This window comes from Pan troglodytes, chromosome 16 (genome assembly GCF_028858775.2).
Source record: "Pan troglodytes isolate AG18354 chromosome 16, NHGRI_mPanTro3-v2.0_pri, whole genome shotgun sequence".
Taxonomy (NCBI): Eukaryota; Metazoa; Chordata; class Mammalia; order Primates; family Hominidae; genus Pan; species Pan troglodytes.
In genome coordinates, this window is record NC_072414.2 from 59,634,967 (window position 1) to 59,654,009 (window position 19,043).

Here is a 19,043-nt window from a genome sequence, read left to right on the forward strand (position 1 = left end):
ATGTCTTTTAAGGGTGTTATCACCAACTGCCTTGTATTTTGCTGTTAGTATACCTGTACATTTCCCGTATTATATTGAAATCTCCGTAAGTGGGGAACAGATCTTATTTATCTTCTTGACTTACTCCGTGATTCCTGCAGATCCTTGCATATAGGGTATAGTACAAAGCATTACACATAACGAGTAAGTGTTCAATACATAATTTGTTGAATGACTGAGTGAATAAATTTTTGTTCTTCTGTTTGTTCTTTAGTTCATTCATCTTTAAAAGTAACATCTTGAAAGCAGGTTCAGCTCACATACAAAATATCTCATAGCGTTCTTTATATGGACCATTGCTCTCACCCAGAATATTTCTTAGCTTTTTTTATATTAAAGGGTGAAATGGAAGGTTAAGAGTTAGAAGAGTATTTGATCTTTTCCTGACCCTCTCCTGACTTTTGTGTGACTTCAAGCATGTCACTTGAACCTCCCAGTGACCTCAGCTGTGAAACGGGGCTGCCTGATGTCACAGAGGATTGCGAAGAGCAGCAAATCACAGTCCTTGTCCAAACTGAATCACCTGCAGGGTCTGACGCTTGCATGGAATGATGAGGGAAATTTAATTTTCCAAGTAAAGTGGTCAGTTGGACCCACACTTTGAATGTCTATGGGCACAATTAGATGAGTCCTTGAAAATCTGTTGCTTTTCCTACTCAAAATGTTTCTCGTGTTATGCTTCTAAATGTTCTTATTTTTTAGACAAAAAAGCATATTGTAAATGTTTCCCTTTTTAGACTTCTGAGGTAGGAATATATTACAAGATATTTTTAAAAGAAGTTGAATTTTGGAAAGAATAATGTACCATGAATTTCTATTTTATACTATTGAATTTAGAAAATGTTCTGCCTCAAAGAGAACATTTTGAAAATGATGCTAATCACATTTTAAAGATAACTATTTCATAATGACCATGTGTAATTCATGAAACGTGTTTCTACCTTTTTGTCTGTTTGTTTGGTGCAGGTAGTCAAGACAATTGCAGATAAGTAGAGCAGAAAACAAATAAAAATACTGTTAGCCATCTTGTAAACAGAACCTTTTTATACCATTAATGTATTCTATAAAATCTTTCAAGTAGTAATGCTTGGAGGATTTAATAGATTTCCCACTATTGTTTGTTTTCTAAGTGGGAAAAATCCATCTAACAGGAAATTTCTTAGCATTGTATATTGCATGTGCCAATTATCATTCTTTGACTGCTTTGGGTTTCTGCTGCTTTTAAACTAGCATTTAAATGGACCATTTGATTAATCATTTGTATACTGACTATAATCCTCCCAAATTTCCTTTCTGAGTTGTACATACTGTAAAAGACAATTATGTCGCCACAGATTAAATAAGTGAATTAAAACAGAATAGCAGCTTAATTTGACCTGTGATTTTGCTCTCTTTCCCTTTAGTGAAGTGTGTGCCACTCCAGCAAATAAATGAAGTCATCCATGACAGCTTGTGATAAATTGCCGTATTTATACTGTATATTTTAATAGCCTCACACTAATTTAAATTGAGCACAGAGTAAATTATAATTCAGTCACTTGACTGCTTATATTTAACTTGACAACTCATCCTTATTTGTCCTGGAGGTGTAGTGGAGAGCAGTGGAAATGCACCAAGGTATTTCAGTTTCTCACTTAACCCTTTCTCCATGGAATGCTTCATATTCAAATTCTTTCCAGTTTGAAACATTTAGCACTTCCTAAGGAGAAAAAAATAATGAAGAATCAGGGAGTCCGTACTTTCCTTGGACTCCAAAAAGAAAATTAGTCTTTGCCATGCTTTTTGCCATTGCCTTCAAATAAGGAATTGGATTTGTTTATTTTTAGCAGTTTTAAAGCTCACTCACAAGAATACACAGGGGAAGGAGAATTAACCTTCCACCCAGAGTGCCAAGTCTCCCAGAAAATAGAGAGCATTTGAGTAGAGTTATTTTAAGGTGGGTTCTACTTTCCCTCTCAAGTTCTCAGAAATTACTTTATTTGTTTTTTCCATCATTTTGGAATCTCCACTATTCTAGACTAAAGCAAATACCAACAATGATCAAAACGAATTAGAGTACAGCGGATTAGCTCCACAAATACAGTATTCCTTACTACATTTTAGGTCAGTGTGGCATTTTTATTTGTTTGGTGGTGTACATTTTTAGTTTTAAATTCAGTTTAAAATCAAGCAATCTATTTCTTCTGTCTAGAAACAGTTTCTTATAAAGAGGATTATAGTTGTAAAGACTTGAGTTAAATCCTACATCACTTACTAGGCACTACTGTGAGTTAGACCCTGTGTGGAGTGCTGGGGGGGATAGAAAAATGTACAAGACTCAGCCCTTGCCCTTGAGAGGCACATAGCCACTCTAATCTTGAGGCTTCTGTTTTTAGGAGATGAGGGATGCATGCTCAAGGCAGAATGTACACATTGAGGGCCAGAGCTAGAGATGAATTTTGATGGAGGACTTTGAGGTGAGCTTCATGGAGACAATGGTGGCATTCAAGCTGGGTCTAAAAGATAGAACAGGTTTTTTCAATCAGTGCCTGGAGAAGAGAGAGGAAGCACACCCCAAGTAGAGGAAACAGCAGGAGCAAAGGCTGTAAGTAGGGAAAGCACAGGATATGTGTGTACACCAGGAAATGTCATCTGATTTCACATGAAGGGTGGGTTTGTTGTGGGAGTAGTGGGAAGAGGAGTTAGAATAAGTTGTCTATATTGTGGAAGAATTCCTTGAATGTCATGCTAGAATTTTAACTTTATTGTAGGCGATGGGAACACATTAAGGTTCTTGATCAAGGGAATGATATATTCACAGCCAGTAGTTTGGGGTTAATTCCAGGAGGGTGGCTAGCAATGTGGAATCATGTCATTTCTAGGTTGTTGGTGGCCTGGAGATGCAATATATCTTAATAGTCATATGTCTTAGCACTGAATAAATGGCTTTTGAAACCTTAAATAAGTGATTCTCAACCTTACTTTGGGTTAGGAATTACCTGGGGAGCTTTACAAAATAACAAAGATGTGGGCCCAACCCAAGGGATTCTCATTCCATTGTTTTGGGGTAAAGCCTGCACCTTGGGATTTTATTCAAGTGCCCTAGGTATTACGATATGAGGCCAGGGTTGAGAACCATTGATTTAAGGTTAATAATAACTTCATTCCTTTTATCAGACTTTTTTAGACTGAGAGATTCCTGGTACTTGTCATCATAGTAGGAATAGCTGTAGTATTTTTTGCCATAGGATTGAACTAATGCTAGATGAATTAATTTTGTTGGTAAGTTTTACACAAGAACAAAAATGTAAGTGAATATTGTTGGCAAGTGACTATTGATCAGGAGAAGTGTTTAAATGTTTCTTGGCAGTTTTGTATTACACTTACAGTCTAGTTTACTGAGATCTTTTATAAATAACCCCAAAGCAAACTCTTTTATTTTTTTTGAGACAGAGTCTTGCTTTGTTGCCCAGACTGGTGTGCAGTGGCGTGATCTCAGCTCACTGGAAGCTCCGCCTCCTGGGTTCACGCCATTCTTCTGCCTTAGCCTCCCAAGTAGGTGGGACTACAGGTGCCCGCCACCACACCTGGCTAATTTTCTGTATTTTTAGTAGAGATGGGGTTTCACCGTGTTAGCCAGGATGGTCTCGATCTCCTGACCTCGTGATCTGCCCGCCTCAGCCTCCTCCCAAAGTGCTGGGATTACAGGCGTGAGCCACCGCGCCCAGCTGCAAACTCTTGATAGAAACCACCTATGCCTTTTTTATCCCCACCTTCGCCTTCCCCAAATCAACGCCTGGCCAATGTCAGGACTATAAAATGTACTTTAGAATTGTCCTTTTCTTTCCTTGCTCTATCAGCAGTTTATAATGCATAACTTATGTTTTTTTCTTCAGTATGATTGTATATATATTCTTCAGTTGTAATACAAAATGTAATTCAAAGTTGAATGCTACATAACTACACTATAATAGTAATTCTGAATGTTAAGTTTTTATCTAGAAATGTCTAGAGCCAGAAACTCTGCCACAAATCATAAAAATTGTTTTCCACCTATTCTATTCTCATTACTGCCTTTTAAAAGTAAAAAACAAGCTGGGCACGGTGGCTCACGCCTGTAATCCCAGCACTTTGGGAGGCTGAGGCAGGTGGATCACCTGAGGTCAGGAATTCGAGACCAGCCTGGCCAACATGGTGAAACCCTGTCTGCGCTAAAAATACAAAAATCAGCCGGGTGTGGTGGCAGGTGCCTGTAATCCCAGCTACTTGGGAGGCTGAGGCAGGAGAATGGCTTGAACCCGGGAGGCGGAGGTTGCAGTGAGCCAAGATTGTGCCACTACACTCCAGCCTGGGTGACAGGGGCAGGACTCCATCTCTAAATAAATAAATAAATAAATAAATAAATAAAACAATTACTCTTGAATTAGTTTCACTGACATGCTTAGTAGAATTTGAACAGTATGGTCTTCTTTCTTAAAAAAAATATGTGTTTGAAATAAACTAGAATTTATTCTAGATAAGCTTATAAATATTTTATATTTATGGGTTATAAATCACTATGGGTAATATCACTCAGTGATTGATATTTTAAATAAACCATAAAGTACTGAAAAGCCCATGAGACTGAGTCCAGAGGAGGGGGTCCTACCATTCCCAGGCTCTGTGGCTCCCAGGAGGGAAACCTGGTTTCCTCCTCACTCAAAAGAAGGGAGTTAATGAAATAAGATTTCTTCAAGCTTTAACTTTCTATAACAGGATTAGCAAAGAACATTACCTGACTGGAAAAAAAAAAGATGATATATTTTTTAAATTCCTTATTTCTCTCATAACTAAAAACCCCACTTAAAATGTGGTTTTTGGCTGGGCATGGTGGCTTACGCTTGTAATCCCAGAACTTTGGGAGGCTGAGGTGAGCGGATCATTGAGGTCAGGAGTTCAAGACCAGCCTGGCCAACATGGTGAAACCCCATCTCTACTAAAAATACAAAAATTAGCCAGGTGTGGTGGCAGACACCTGTAATCCCAGCTACTCAGGAGGCTGAGACACGAGAATCGCTTGAGCCCATGAGACAGAGGTTGCTTGAACCCAGGAGACAGAGGTTGCAGTAAGCTGAGATCATGCCACTGCACTCCAGCCTGGGTAACAGAGCAAGACTCTGTCTCAAGAAAAAAGAAAGTTATTTTTTGGCCAGATGTGATGGCTCATGCCTGTAATCCCAGTGCTTTGGGAGGCTGAGGTGGGCAGATTGCTTGAGCTCAGGAGTTCAAGACCAGCCTGAGCAACATAGTGAAACCCCCATCTCTACCAAAAATGCAGAAAATTAGCTGGGTATGGTGGCACACCTGTGGTCCCAGCTACTTGGGTGGCTGAGGTGGGAGGTTTGTTTAAGCCTGGGAGGCAGAGATTGCAGTGAACCAAGATCGCCCCACTGCACTCCAGCCTGGGTGACAGCATGAGACTGTGTCTCTAAATAAATAAATAAAATGTCATTTTTACTCATCATCCTCTCTGCTTATTGCCTAGTGTCTGATCACAAACCACAAGATAGTTCTTTTTTTTTAAGAGACAGGATTTCGCTCTTTCACCCAGGTGGGAGTGCAGAGGCGCAGTCATGGCTCACTTCAGCCTCAAATTCCTGGGCTCAAGTGATCCTCCCACCTCAGCCTCCCAAGTAGATTGGGACCACCCGATCATACTACACAAAGGTAATTTTTTTTTTTTTTTTTTTTTGTAGAGATGGGTTCTCGCTATGGTGCTTAGGCTGGCCATATACCCCTGGCCTTCAGGTACCCTTCCACCTCAGCCTCCCTCCCAGAGTGCTGGGATTACAGGTGTGTGCCACTGCACGTAGCCAACATAATTCTTTTATATTGGTTTGAGGGTCATTCCTATGCTCCTCTTTTGAAAATAGCCAATGTGGCTAAAATAGAGTGCATAAATTAAGAGTGTTATAACTTAACTGACTTTTAAAGCCATTACTGTTGACCTTTGAGACCTGGCTTTTTTCTTTGGTCCCATCAATCACTTCTGTACCACCTCCCCCAGTATAGAAGGACAAAAGGTTAGACAGATGCAGATACAGCTTGTATTACTGGGAATTATAGTGGTAAGAAGAAGGAGGTGGGGAAGAATAAAGGAACTACCATGTTTTTAGTTCTTATATTTCATAGTGATTATAACTAATATAATTAGAAGATTAATAAATATTAATACCTTTCTATATTTAGGTCATACTACTAGATATTACACTGGAACTTCAGAAGCAAATTATGTCTGAATTGGAAATTCTTTATAAGGTAATTTTTTCATAATTTTTATTTGTAAAGCATGCCTATGGTATTGACTTGCAGGTTTATAACTACTTTTGTCTTATTTTTGTTACAGTGCGATTCATCATATATCATTGGATTTTATGGAGCATTTTTTGTAGAAAACAGGATTTCAATATGTACAGAATTCATGGATGGTGAGTTTTCCCTTTTATAATACTTTTAAAATGATTTTTAGAGTATATAGTGCTTTAAAACCTGGTTTTGATATAGATATCAAATAGAATTCAAGATAATAAAATATGCTAATAATTACCTCATTTATACTCTAAGATTATTTCAGTGTTAGGGGTTCCTGGGGTTAAATATTTATAGCCGAACTGTAATTTTAAGAATTGAACTTCACTTTTATTGAAAATTTAAATAGAACAGATTAAATGCTAGTCTAATTGGTGGTTTGATATTTGATTCTTTTGCACAATATGTCTTTACTTGCAAAACAGATGTTCTGTTCTTTTAATGTTTCAATAGCCAAAACAGATTTTCTTTTAAAGAAATCTATTAACCCAATGTCCTGTGTCTTTCAGAAAGAAATCGGTTCTTAATTGCAAGATAAGAAATTGTTTTTCAACACAGCTGTTTAGCCAAGATGTGTTTAATTTTCTTTGGACTTTAGCCCTTTCCTTCCCTCTCTATTTTTTTATTCATTTCTATTTTGGTAGTTCTTTCTTGACCTGAATATTACGGCAAAATACAGATTTCTAGGGACATATCAGTGAAATGATGTCATCATTATTATTACTTACCAATTTTAAATCTAAGCAGTCTTTAAATTTTACATATTCAGTTTTCCATAGTCTAGTCCATTAAAACACAACTTAAGAAAATATTGTTAGTTCCTTGTGGAGATTCTCAGTACATTACTAAAGCAATTAGTTTGTGCCCTGCAAAACTTTAATGAGCCAACATTGGTACCTTGATACTGTCATAAGGTGTACAACATGTTCTAAATTAGTTATAGTAGAATGTCAAGAATTAATAATCTTACAGCCATATAGGTAAGTATGATAACTGTGGAGATTGACCAGAAAAAGTGGATTCATTGAGCTAATACATGTTACTGTGTTGTAACTTTTATCATTCTTTCTTTGAAGTCTTCAATTTTTCAGTTCTACTCAAACATTTTTGTTGAAACAGGGCACGGTGGTTCACGCATGTAATCCCAGCACTTTGGGAGACTAAGGTGGGAAGATTGCTTGAGCCCAGGAGTTTGAGACCAGCCTAGGCAATATAGTGAGATCTCATCTTTACAAAAAAATTTTTAAAAATATGGCCGGGCACGGTGGCTCACTCCTGTAATCCCAGCACCTTGGGAGGCCGAGGCAAGCGGAGTTTGAGACCAGCCTAACCAACATGGCGAAAACCCGTCTCTACAGAAAATACAAAAATTAGCCAGGTGTGGTAGTGCATGCCTGTAGTCTCAGCTACTTGGGAGGCTGAGACTGAGAATTGCTTGAACCTGGGAGGTGGAGGTTGCAGTGAACCAAGATCGCGCCACTGCACTCCACCCTGGGTGACAAAGTGAGACTCTGTCTCAAAAAAAAAAAAAAAAGGAAAATTAGCTAAGCATGGTGGTACGGGCCTGTAGTCTCAGTTACTCTGGGGGCTGAGGTGGGAGGATTGCTTGAGCCCAGGAGATTAAGCCTGTAGTGAGCTGTGATCGTGCCACTGCACTCCAGTCTAGGCAACAGAGTGAGACCCTGTATCAAAAAACAAATAAATTAAAATTTTTTATTGAAATATAACTCAGATACCATAAAATTCACCCTTTAAAAGTGTACAATTCCATGTTTTTTGATACACTCACAAGGTTGTGTAGTCATCACCACTGTATAATTCCAAAACACTTTTTACCACCCCCAGAAAGAGACTTCCTACCTATTAGTACTCACTCTCTACTTTCTCTTTCCTCAAGTCCTTGGCAACCACTGATTTATCTTCTGTCTCTATGGATTTACATATTCTGGACATTCCATATAAATGGAATCTGATAATATATGGCCTTTGTGTCTGGCTTCCTTTACTTAGTATAATGTTTTCAGTGTTCATCCATACTATTGCATATATGAGAACTTCATTCCTTTTTATTGCTGAATAACATTTCATTGTATGGCTATACTACATTTTGTTTATTCTTTCATTAGTCGATGGACATTTGGGATAGTTCTACTTTATGCATAATTATGAATAATGCTACTCTATATATTTGTGTACAAGTTTTTGTGTGGACATACGTTTTCAGTTCTTTTTTTTTTTGAAACAGAGTCTCGCTCTGTCGCCTAGGCTGGAGTGCAGTGGGGTGATCTTGGCTCACTGCAACCTCCACCTCCTGGGTTCAAGCGATTCTCCTGCCTCAGCCTCCCGAGTAGCTGGGACTACAGGCGCGTGCCACCATGCCCAGCTAAGTTTTGTATTTTCAGTAGAGACAGGGTTTCACTGTGTTAGGATGGTCTCGATCTCCTGACCTCATGATCTCCCCGCCTTGGCCTCCCAAGGTGCTGGGATTACAGGTGTGAGCCACTGCACCTGGCCAGTGTTTTCAGTTCTTTGGGGTATATACCTAGGAGTAGAGTTGCTAGGTCATATGGTAGCTTTATGTTTAACTTTTTAATAAACTACCAAACTTTTCCAATGTATTTTACACCACTTTGGATTCATACCAGCACTGTATAAGGTTCCATTTTCTTCATATTTTTGCTAATACTTGTCATTTTGTGTCTTTTTAAAATTGTGGGCTTGTAGTGTGACATGGTTTCCCATTTTGGTTTTGATTTAGGTTTCTCTAATGACTAATGATGTTGAGCATCTTTTCATGTGATTATTGGCCATTTGTATATCTTCTTTTGAGAAATATGTTTTCAAATCCTTTGTCTATTTTTTAAATGAGTTATTGGGCTTTTATTGTTGAGTTGTGAGAATTCTTTATGTATTCTAATACTTGGCTCTTATCAGATATAGGATTTCCAAATATTTTCACTCACTGTTTATCTTTTCACTTTCTTTTTTCTTTTCTTTTCTTTTCGTTTTTTTGAGCTGCGGTCTCGTTATGTTGCCCAGGCTAGTTTTGAACTCCTGGGCTCAAGTGATCCTCCCACCTCAGCCTCAAGTTTTATTGTTTTAGCTTTTATATTTAAGCCTTTGATTTATTTTTGAGTTAATTTTTATATATGGTATGAGATAGGGGTCCAAATTTATTCGTTTGCATGTAGATATCCATTTGTCCCAGTACCGTTTGTTAAAGACTGTTTTTCCCATTGAATTTTCTTGTTATACTTGTTGAAAATTGACCATAAAATATATTTCTGTACTTTCAGATCAATGCGTATACATCTCACATTGATCTAGTTGTCTATCTTTGTACCAGTACCATACCATATTTGATTACTTGTACTTGAAAACTCTGGATTATTATAGTTTTTAAGTTTCAAATCGAGAAGTGTAAGTGCTCCAACTTTGTTCTTTTCAAGATTGTTTTGGCCATTTTGAATACCTAGCATTTTTATTTGAATTTTAGAATCAGCTTGGCAATTTCTCCAAAAAAATCCAGCTGGGATTTTGATAAGAATTGAATTGAATTTTTAGATCAACTTGGGGAATATTGCTGTCTTAACATTATTTAATCTTCCACTCCATGAATACAGATGTCTTTCAACTTACTTAGGTCTTCTTTAATTGTTTTTCAATGATTTTAAAATAATTTTTAGGGTATAAGTGGTAACTATTTGTTAAATTTGCTTCTAAGTTTTTTTAATGCTGTTTTTCTTAATTTCATTTTTGGATTGTTCATTGCCAGTGTATAGAACTGTAATTGATTTTTGTATATTGATCTTGTATTCTGCAACCTTGCTGAACTTGTTTACTAATGTTAATAGCTTTTTGTGGATTCCTTAGGGTTCTCTATATACAAGATAATGCCATCTGCAAATAGAGGTAGTTTTAGTGCTTTCTTTTCAATTCTGAATGTCTTTTATTTCCTTTTCTTGCTTAATTACCCTGGCTAGAACCTTCAGTACAATGTTGAATAGACTGATGAGAGCAGACATCCTTCTCTTGTTCCTGACCTTAGAGGGAGAGCTTTCAGTCTTTCACCATTAAATAGGATGTTAGCCATGGGTTTGGAATAGTTGTCCTTTGTCAGGTTGAGGAAATTCCCTTCTATTTCTAGTTTGTTGAGTTTTTTTTTTTTTTTTTTTTATCATGAAAGGGTATTAAATTTTGTCAAATGCCTGTTTTATATCTATTGAAATAATCGTGCATATTTGGTCCTTTATTCTATTAATATATGGTATACTATATTAATTGATTTTTGCAAAATGAACCAGTCTTGCAGTGTTGGAATTATTCCACTTAGTCATGATGTGTAATTCTTTTTATATGTTCCTGGGTTCAGTTTGCTAGTATTTTCTTGATGATTTTTGTATTCATATTTATGAGGGACATTGGTCTAGTTTTCTTTTTTTGTGATGTCAGTGTCTGATTTTGGTATCAGGATAATTCTGGCCTTATAGAATGAGTTTGGAAGTGTTGCCACCTCTTCTATTTTTTGAAAGAGTTTATGAAGGATTCATGTTAATTCTTTTTAAAAAAATTTTAGGGGCTGGACAGGGTGGCTCACACCTGTAATCCCAGCATTTTGGAAGGCCAAGGCAAGTGGATCACTTGAGGTCAGGAGTTCAAGACCAGCCTGGTCAACATGGTGAAACCCCATCTCTACTAAAAGTATCAAAAAAATTGGCCGGGCGTGGTGGCACATGCCTGTAATCCCAGCTACTTGAGAGGCTGAGGCAGGAGAATCACTTGAACCTGGGAGCTGGAGGTTGCAGTGAGCCAAGATCATGCCACTGCACTCCAGCCTGGGTGACAGAGACTCTGTCTCAAAATAAATAAATCAATCAAAATTTTTATGGATCCATAATATTGTACATATTTATGGAGTACATGCATAATAATATTTTGACACAAGCATACAATGTGTAGTAATCAACTCAAAGTAATGGAGATATGTATGACCGCAAACATTTATCATTTCTTTGTGTTAGGAGCATTGCAATTCCTCTTGTGTAGTTATTTTGAAATATACAATAAATTATTAATTGTGATCACTCTGTTGTGGTGCCAAACACTGGATCTTATTCTTTCTATCTGACTGTACTTTTTTACCCATTAACCAACCCCTCTTTGTCCTTCCTTTCTCACTACCCTTCTCAGTCTCTGGTAATCATCATTCTACTATGTCTCCATAATCATTTGTTTTTGGCTCCCACATATGAGTGAGAACATATATGTCTTTCTGTGTCCAGATTATTTCATTTAAAATAATATCCACCCATATTCTTGCAAATAATAGGATTTCATTCTTTTTATGGCTGAATAATATTTCATTGTGTTTATGTACCACATTTTCTTTATCTTTATTTTTTCTTTGATGGACACTCAGATTGATTTCATGTCTTGGCTATTGTGAATAGTGCTGCAGTAAACATTAGAGTGCACATATCTCTTCAATTTACTGTTTTCCTTTCTTTTGGATATATACCCAATGGTGAAATTACTGGATCATAATAAGGTAGTTCTATTTTTAGTTTTTTTGAGGAATTTCCATACTGTTTTCCATGGTAGCTGTACTAGTTTACATTCCCATCAATAGTGTATGAAGGTTCCCCTTTCTCCACATCCTTGCCAGCATCTATTATACCCTGTCTTTTTGATAAAAGCCATTTCAGCTGGAGTGAGAGGATATCTCACTGTGGTTTTGATTTGCATTTCCCTGATGATTAGTGATGTCAAACATTTTTTCAAATGCCTTACATTAATTCTTCTTTAAACATTTGATAGAATTCACCAGTGAAATCATCTGGTTCTGAGGTTTTCAGGGTGTGTCATTAGTGCGTGTTTTTTTTTAATTATGGTATAATACTCATACAAAAATTTTAACCTTATTAGCCATGATATTAGTCCATCATGTGTTGCTATAAAGGAATACCTGAGACTGGGTAATTTATAAAGAAAAGTGGTTTATTTGGCTCATGATTTTGTAGGCTGTATAAGAAACATGGTGCCCAGCACCTGTTTCTGGTCTGGGTCTCAGGAAGCTTCCATTCGTGGAGCAAGAGAGAGAGGAGGGAGGTCCCAGACACTTTTTAACAACCAAATCTTGCGGGAACTTAGAGTGAGAGGTCACTCAGTTTTGTGAGAATGACACCAAGTCTTTCATGAGGGATCCACCCCTTTGGCCCAAACACCTCTCACGAGGCCCCATCTTCAACATTGGGAGTGAGATTTCAACATGAGTTTTGAAGGGGACAAATATTCAAACTGTATCAGCCATTTTAAGTATATAATTCAGCAGCATGAAGTACATTAACATGGTTGTGCAACTGTCACCACCATCCATCTCCAGAACTCTTTTTGTCTTGCAAAACTGAAACTCTATACCTATTAAATAAGAACTCCTCATTCACCCCCGCTCCCAGCCCCTGGCAAACAGCATTATACTCTGTCTCTATGTGACTACTCTAGGTACCTCATATAATTGGAATCACACAGTATTTGTCTTATTGTGTCTGGCTTATTTCATTTTGCATTATGTCCTTAAGATTCATCCATGTTGTAGCATGCGTCAGAATTTTCTTCCTTTTAAAAGCTGAATAATATTTGTGATTAGTTTTTTTATTACCAACTCAATCTCTTTATATACTGGTTTAGTCAGATTTTTTATTTTTTCTTGAGTCTATTTTGGTAGTTTGTGTTTTTCTCAGAATTAATCTGTTTCATCTAGGTTATCTAATTTATTGATACACAGTTCTGAAAAATCTCTTATAATCCTTTTTATTTCTGCAAAGTTGGTAGTAATGTTCCCTCTTCCATTCCAGATTTTAGTTACTTGAGTCTCCTCACTTATTTTCTTGGTCAGTGTAGCTAAAAGTTTGTCAGTTTCTCTGTTTAAATTTTTTTTTTTTTTTTTTGAGACGGAGTTCCGCTCTTGTTGCCCAGGCTAGAGTGTAGTGGCACAATGTCAGCTCACAGCAACCTCTGCCTCCTGGGTTCAAGCCGTTCTCCTGCCTCAGCCTCCAGAGTAGCTGGGATTACAGGCATGTGCCACCATGCCCGGCTAATTTTGTATTTTTAGTAGAGACAGGGTTTCTCCATGTTGGTCAGGCTGGTCTCGAACCCCTGACCTCAGGTGATCCACCCACCTCGGCCTCCCAAAGTGCTGGGATTACAGGTGTGAGCCACCACACCCGGCTAAAAAATTTTTTTTCATTTAAAATGAAACCGACTTTTGGTTTCTTTGATTTTCTCTATTTTTTTTTTTTCTATTCTCTGTTTTGTTTATTTCTGCTTAAATTTTATTATTTTCTTTTTTTCTGCTTTCTTTGAGTTTAGTTTTAGCTTGATGTTCTCCTTCTGTTTAAGGTAGCAAGTTAGGATATTGATTTGAGATCTTTCTTCTTATTTAATGTAGGTTATAAATTTTCCTCTAAGCACGGCTTTAGTTGCATCCTAGAAGTTTTGGTATGTTGTGTTTTTATTTTCATTAATCTCAAAGTATTTTCCATTTTTCTATGATAGAAATCTCTTGTGATTTCTTTTTGACCCATTTTTATTTAGGTATGTGCTGTTTAATTTCCACATATGTGTACTTGAGAAGAATATATTCTACTGTGGTTAAGTGAAGTATCCTTTACATGTCAGTTAATTCTGATTGGTTTATAATACTGTTCAGTATTTTCTTATTAATCTTCTGTATAGTTTTGTCCATTTTTGAAAGTGAGATATTGAAGTCTCAAAAACTAATATTTTTGAGTTGTCTATTTCTCCTTTCAGTTCTTTCAGTTTATGTTTCATATATTTTGGCACTCCGTTGTTAGGTCCATGCATGTTTATAATTGTTATATCTTCTTGGTTGATTGATACTTTTATCATTAGAAAATGTCTTTGTCTCTAGTGACAATATTTAACAATAGTTATCTAAAAGTCTATTTTTTCCACTAGTATAGTCACTGAAGCTCCCTTTTGATTACTATTTGAATAGTATATCTTTTTTCACCATTTTTCAACCTGTTGGTGTCTTTAAATATAAAATACCTTTGTTGTAGACAGCATATAGTTGGATCATTTTTTAAAAAATCAATTCTGCCAATCTCTTATTTAATTAGAGTGCTTAAACCTTTTACATTAATTACTAACAAGGTGAGATGTATCTATCCCATTATATTTGTTTTCTATAAGTCATGTCTTTCATGTTCTTCTGTTATTGCTTTCTTTTATATCAAGTAGATATTTTCAAAGGTACCATTTAAATTCCCTATGGTTGCTTTTACTCTGTGTTTTTGAGTTATATTCTTAATGTTGTTCTAGGGATTACAGTTAACTTCTTAACTTATAACAATTTAGTTCAGATTAACACTGACTTTATTTTAATAGTATACAAAAGGCCAGGCATGGTGGCTTACACCTGTAATCCCAGCACTTTGGGAGGCCGAGGTGGGCGGATCACCTGAGGTCAGGAGTTCGAGATTAGCCTGGCCGAGTTGGTGAAACCTCGTCTCTACTAAAAAAAAAATACAAAAATTAGCTGGACTCAGTGGTGCATGCCTGTAATCCCAGCTACTCGGGAGCCTGAGTCTGGAGAATAGCTTGAATCCAGGAGGCAGAGGTTGCAGTGAGCCGAGATTGCGCCACTGCACTCCAGACCGGGTGACAGAGTGAGACTCCATCTCAAAAAAAAAAAAAAAATAGTATACAAAAACTTTGCTTCTGTATAGCTCAATTTCTTCTCATCTTTTTTATGCTGTTATTGTCATATAAGTTACATTCCTATACATTGTGTGTCCAACACAAATTTAAAATTATGCCATTGTCTCTTAAGTCATATAGAACAAAAGAGATACAAACAAAACATACATTTATCCTGTCTTTTATATTTGCCTATGCAGTTACCTTTACCAGTGTTCCTTATTTCTTCGTGTGGATCTGAGTTACTGTCTTTTAACTTCAATCTAAAGTTCTTTCAGTCTGAAAGACTGTATTTTATTTCTTGTAGGGTAGGTTAACTAATGATTAATTCTCAGTGTTCTGAGATAAATTTCCCAGTTTATTTGAGAGTATCTTAATTTCTCCTTCAGTTTCGTAGAATAGTTTTTGCTGGATATAGAATTTTTGGTTTATAATCTTTTTCTTTCATGTTCAAATATGTCATTCCCCTGCCTCTCACCTCTGGTTTCTGATGAGTAATCAGCTCTTGTTCTTTTTGAGGATTATTTGTAATTGAAATGTCACTTCTCTTGCTGCTTTCAAGATTTTCTTTTTGTCTTTGGCTATGGATAGTTTGATAATAATGTGTATAGATATAGATCTCTTTGAGTTTATCCTATATGAAGTATACTGAATTTCTTGGATGTGTAGATTCACTTTTTAAAATCAAATTTAGGAAGTTTGGGGTCATTGTTTTCTGAAATATTCTTTCCACTCCTTACCTTTTCTCCTCTCTTTCTGATCTCCCATTATGCGTATGTCCGTATGCTGGATGGTATTTTACAGGTCTCCGAGAATGTGTTCATTTTTCTTCATTTTCTTTTCTTTTCATCATTACACTGGATAATCTCCATTGACCTATCTTTACCTCCCTTGATTCTTTCTTCTGCTGTCTCAAATATGCTGTTGATCCTCTCCAAAAATTTTCATTTCAGTTATTATACTTTTCAACTTCAGAATTTCTATTTGGTTACATATGACTTCAGGGAACAAAGAAAAGTGACAGATCACAGAGAACAAACCAGTAACTTTGGAATCACGAGCAAAAAGTTCAAACCTACCAAGCCACAGATGAATGAGTTTCTAAATGCCTTGAATACCACCATCTCAGCTAAAATTAAATTCTGTCAATTTGCATCATAGTAGTATCACATTGCATGAGACTTTTTAAACTGCACAAAATTCACATGTGATTCTCAAGCCATATATGTCACGTCATGGGGAAACCTTTTAATTTTTTTTTTTTTTTTTTTTGAGACAGGGTCTTACTCTGTCACCCAGGATGTAGTGCAGTGGCGCAGTCTCTGCTCACTGCAACCTTCACCTCCTGGGTTCAAGCAATTCTGCCTCAGCCTCCTGAGTAGCCGGGAATACAGAGTAGTGTACACCACTTTGCCCATCTAATTTTTGTATTTTTGGTAGAGATGGGGTTTTGCCGTGTCTCCTAGGCTGGTCTCAAACTCCTGACCTCAAGTGATCCTCCCTCCTTGGCCTCCCAAAGTGCTGGGATTACAGGTGTGAGCCACCGTGCCTGGCCACCTTTTAAATCTTTAACTTCTGAAACTTCAAAGGTTCAGGTCTTCTCTGAGCTCTGCCATCAGCTGACTCATGGCTTTAGCTAGAACATTCACATCACTGGGACTGTTTTTCCCACCTGTCAAGTAAAGTTGCTGGACTGATCTTTAATGTCCTTTCCTGCCCTAATGTTTGATAGGTCTAACAGTTGCCATTTTTGATAGATCTGTAGAATAGAAATGATAATAAAACAGAGAAAAATTAAACCAACCCCTTCTGCCATTTTTAACCTGATAAGAATTACTGAATTGCAGAAAAAGAACTCATCAAACTTAACAGGAACTCTTAATCCTGAGTGGATCTGCTACATCATTTTTTCACCTATGACGTTTATCTCTAACGGACATGAAAAGGACAAAATGAATCAGCGATGGCACAGAGCCAGCTGTGTAAAGATTTAGCCATATGGATAGTTAAGGAAAGCCGGTCTAACTGAGGTTAAAAACCAGTGAACCACCTCAAAATTAGATTCCTTTTTGGCTTCTTCTACTGATAATGGTGGTAAGGTAATCTTTGTTTTTTAGGTTTAGCTTGTTGAAACCATTGTCCATTTAGTTAATTAAGCCCTGATTTATATCCTTGGTAAAAGTAAATCTCCTCTTAGAAGTTGTTACTGGTACATGTGGATGGGTTTTCACCTCCTAGTTTTGAGTCATTCAGGTCATTCACTTCATAAGGGATTGGTCCAGTAAGCTGCATTTGTCAGTCTTCCAAATACCAGCATGTAAAGCTTGATCTTTTTTATTCTGTTTATCCTTGGTGCTGCCAATTTATCTGAAAGATCAATGAGAACATAAAACGTTTTTCTGCTGTATTCTCACTTTTATTACATCTATAATAAAAATGTAATTTTGGTAAATAAGGGTGGTTCAGTTCATATTAGAAGTGTCTTTTTTTCATTATCTTCCCAGTAGCACCGAGAGCCAAAGTGTAATGTTTAGTTACACAGTGGTTTCCCAGTTTCTTGTTCCAATCTGCAAACTACAAGCAAAGTTTAACTAAGAGTGATCATTTTTCTCTATCTGCTTTAAATGGGATAAATATAAAGCCAGTAGCCATATATATATATACGCATGTGTCTGTATGTATATATATGTATACTTGCATACATATGTTTGTATATGAATACACGATTTTTTTACAGATAAAAATATTTTCTCTGATGTTTAGCTTTATGAAAATTTGACATATGAAAATATTCACATTTGCATTTCGGAAGAATGACATACTTCATGTTTAGTACCTTATGAGGCATACTTATGAATCATCCAGTAATAAAGCATTAAATAAGAATTTTTAGCCTCTGATAGGAAAAAATATTTGTCAAATACTCTGGAATACAATTTTTTTATAGAACTGAAAGACTATATACCTCAATTTGACTCTTAAAGAAAGGTTATTACATATTGTTAAAATAGATCTCATAATCATATCATTAATGAGCAACGTAGTGGTTCTCTGCATATATTCCAGCTTTTGTTGGATTAATGTGAAAATTCTAAGATATTACCCTGGTTTACATTTGAGAAAAACTGTTACAAAAGGCAGGCAACTAAATGTTTAATTGTCATATTGATCTTTATAATTTTGTGTATGTATTTAAGTTTACATAAAGTGTAGTTTCTTAGCTTGCCCTTGACTAGTTTCTTTCAGTTTTTCATGTATGTGACTATACACTTCAGAATAAAATGGAAATATCTAGTTATACTTCATCAGGAAGTATGATTATGTTATAGATAACATTGGACTAAAAAGTTTTATACTACACATCCAATGCGTGGTGTAGGAAGTGTAAAAATGTATTCTCACAGTGAATACACAGGAGAAGCCCAGTGCATTGTTCTGGTAATTTCATTTGTAGTAATGTGGCATGTTTATCTCTACAGGGGGATCTTTGGATGTATATAGGAAAATGCCAGAACATGTCCTTGGAAGAATTGCAGTAGCAGTAAGTATATGGCTTCAGTGTTAGGAAATTTGAGTGATTTAATCCTTCTAATCAAGCTCATTCTTCTTACATTCTCAATGTTTTTTCTTGTTCTTCAATCCCAGTTGGCTCCTAAGACCTTCTTGATTTTCTCCTGTTTTGTTCTTCTTTTCATAGACCAGCCCACCCAACATCACAACATAGTCACACGCTTATGTGCTCCAACCTGTTCTAGTTTCATGTGTTTGCAGGGACCTTGGTATTCTTGTTGACTCGTAAAATTTCCAACTTCTTCTTAAAAAAAAAATGCTGTTTTTTGTTTTGTTTTTACATTTTGTAGTTATGATTAGCATATGAGTAGCAAATACTTAAAAAGTCTGAGTTAAAGCAGTCTAGGAGAAAATATTAATTTATTAAGAACAAAGTAGTATTAGTA

At 36.4% G+C, this 19,043-nt stretch overlaps 1 protein-coding gene across 2 annotated transcripts in view; it reads left to right on the top strand.

Moving 5' to 3' along the window:
• The window catches only part of MAP2K5 (mitogen-activated protein kinase kinase 5), a 263,443-nt gene that overhangs the window by 96,275 nt on the left and 148,125 nt on the right, over positions 1 to 19,043 (top strand). For both annotated transcript variants that reach the window (XM_001174814.6, XM_001174812.7), the window contains exons 10-12: positions 6,247 to 6,315; positions 6,404 to 6,485; positions 18,567 to 18,628. In XM_001174814.6, the coding sequence (XP_001174814.1) occupies positions 6,247 to 6,315; positions 6,404 to 6,485; positions 18,567 to 18,628 (213 nt within the window). The remainder of the gene's footprint in view (positions 1 to 6,246; positions 6,316 to 6,403; positions 6,486 to 18,566; positions 18,629 to 19,043) is intronic.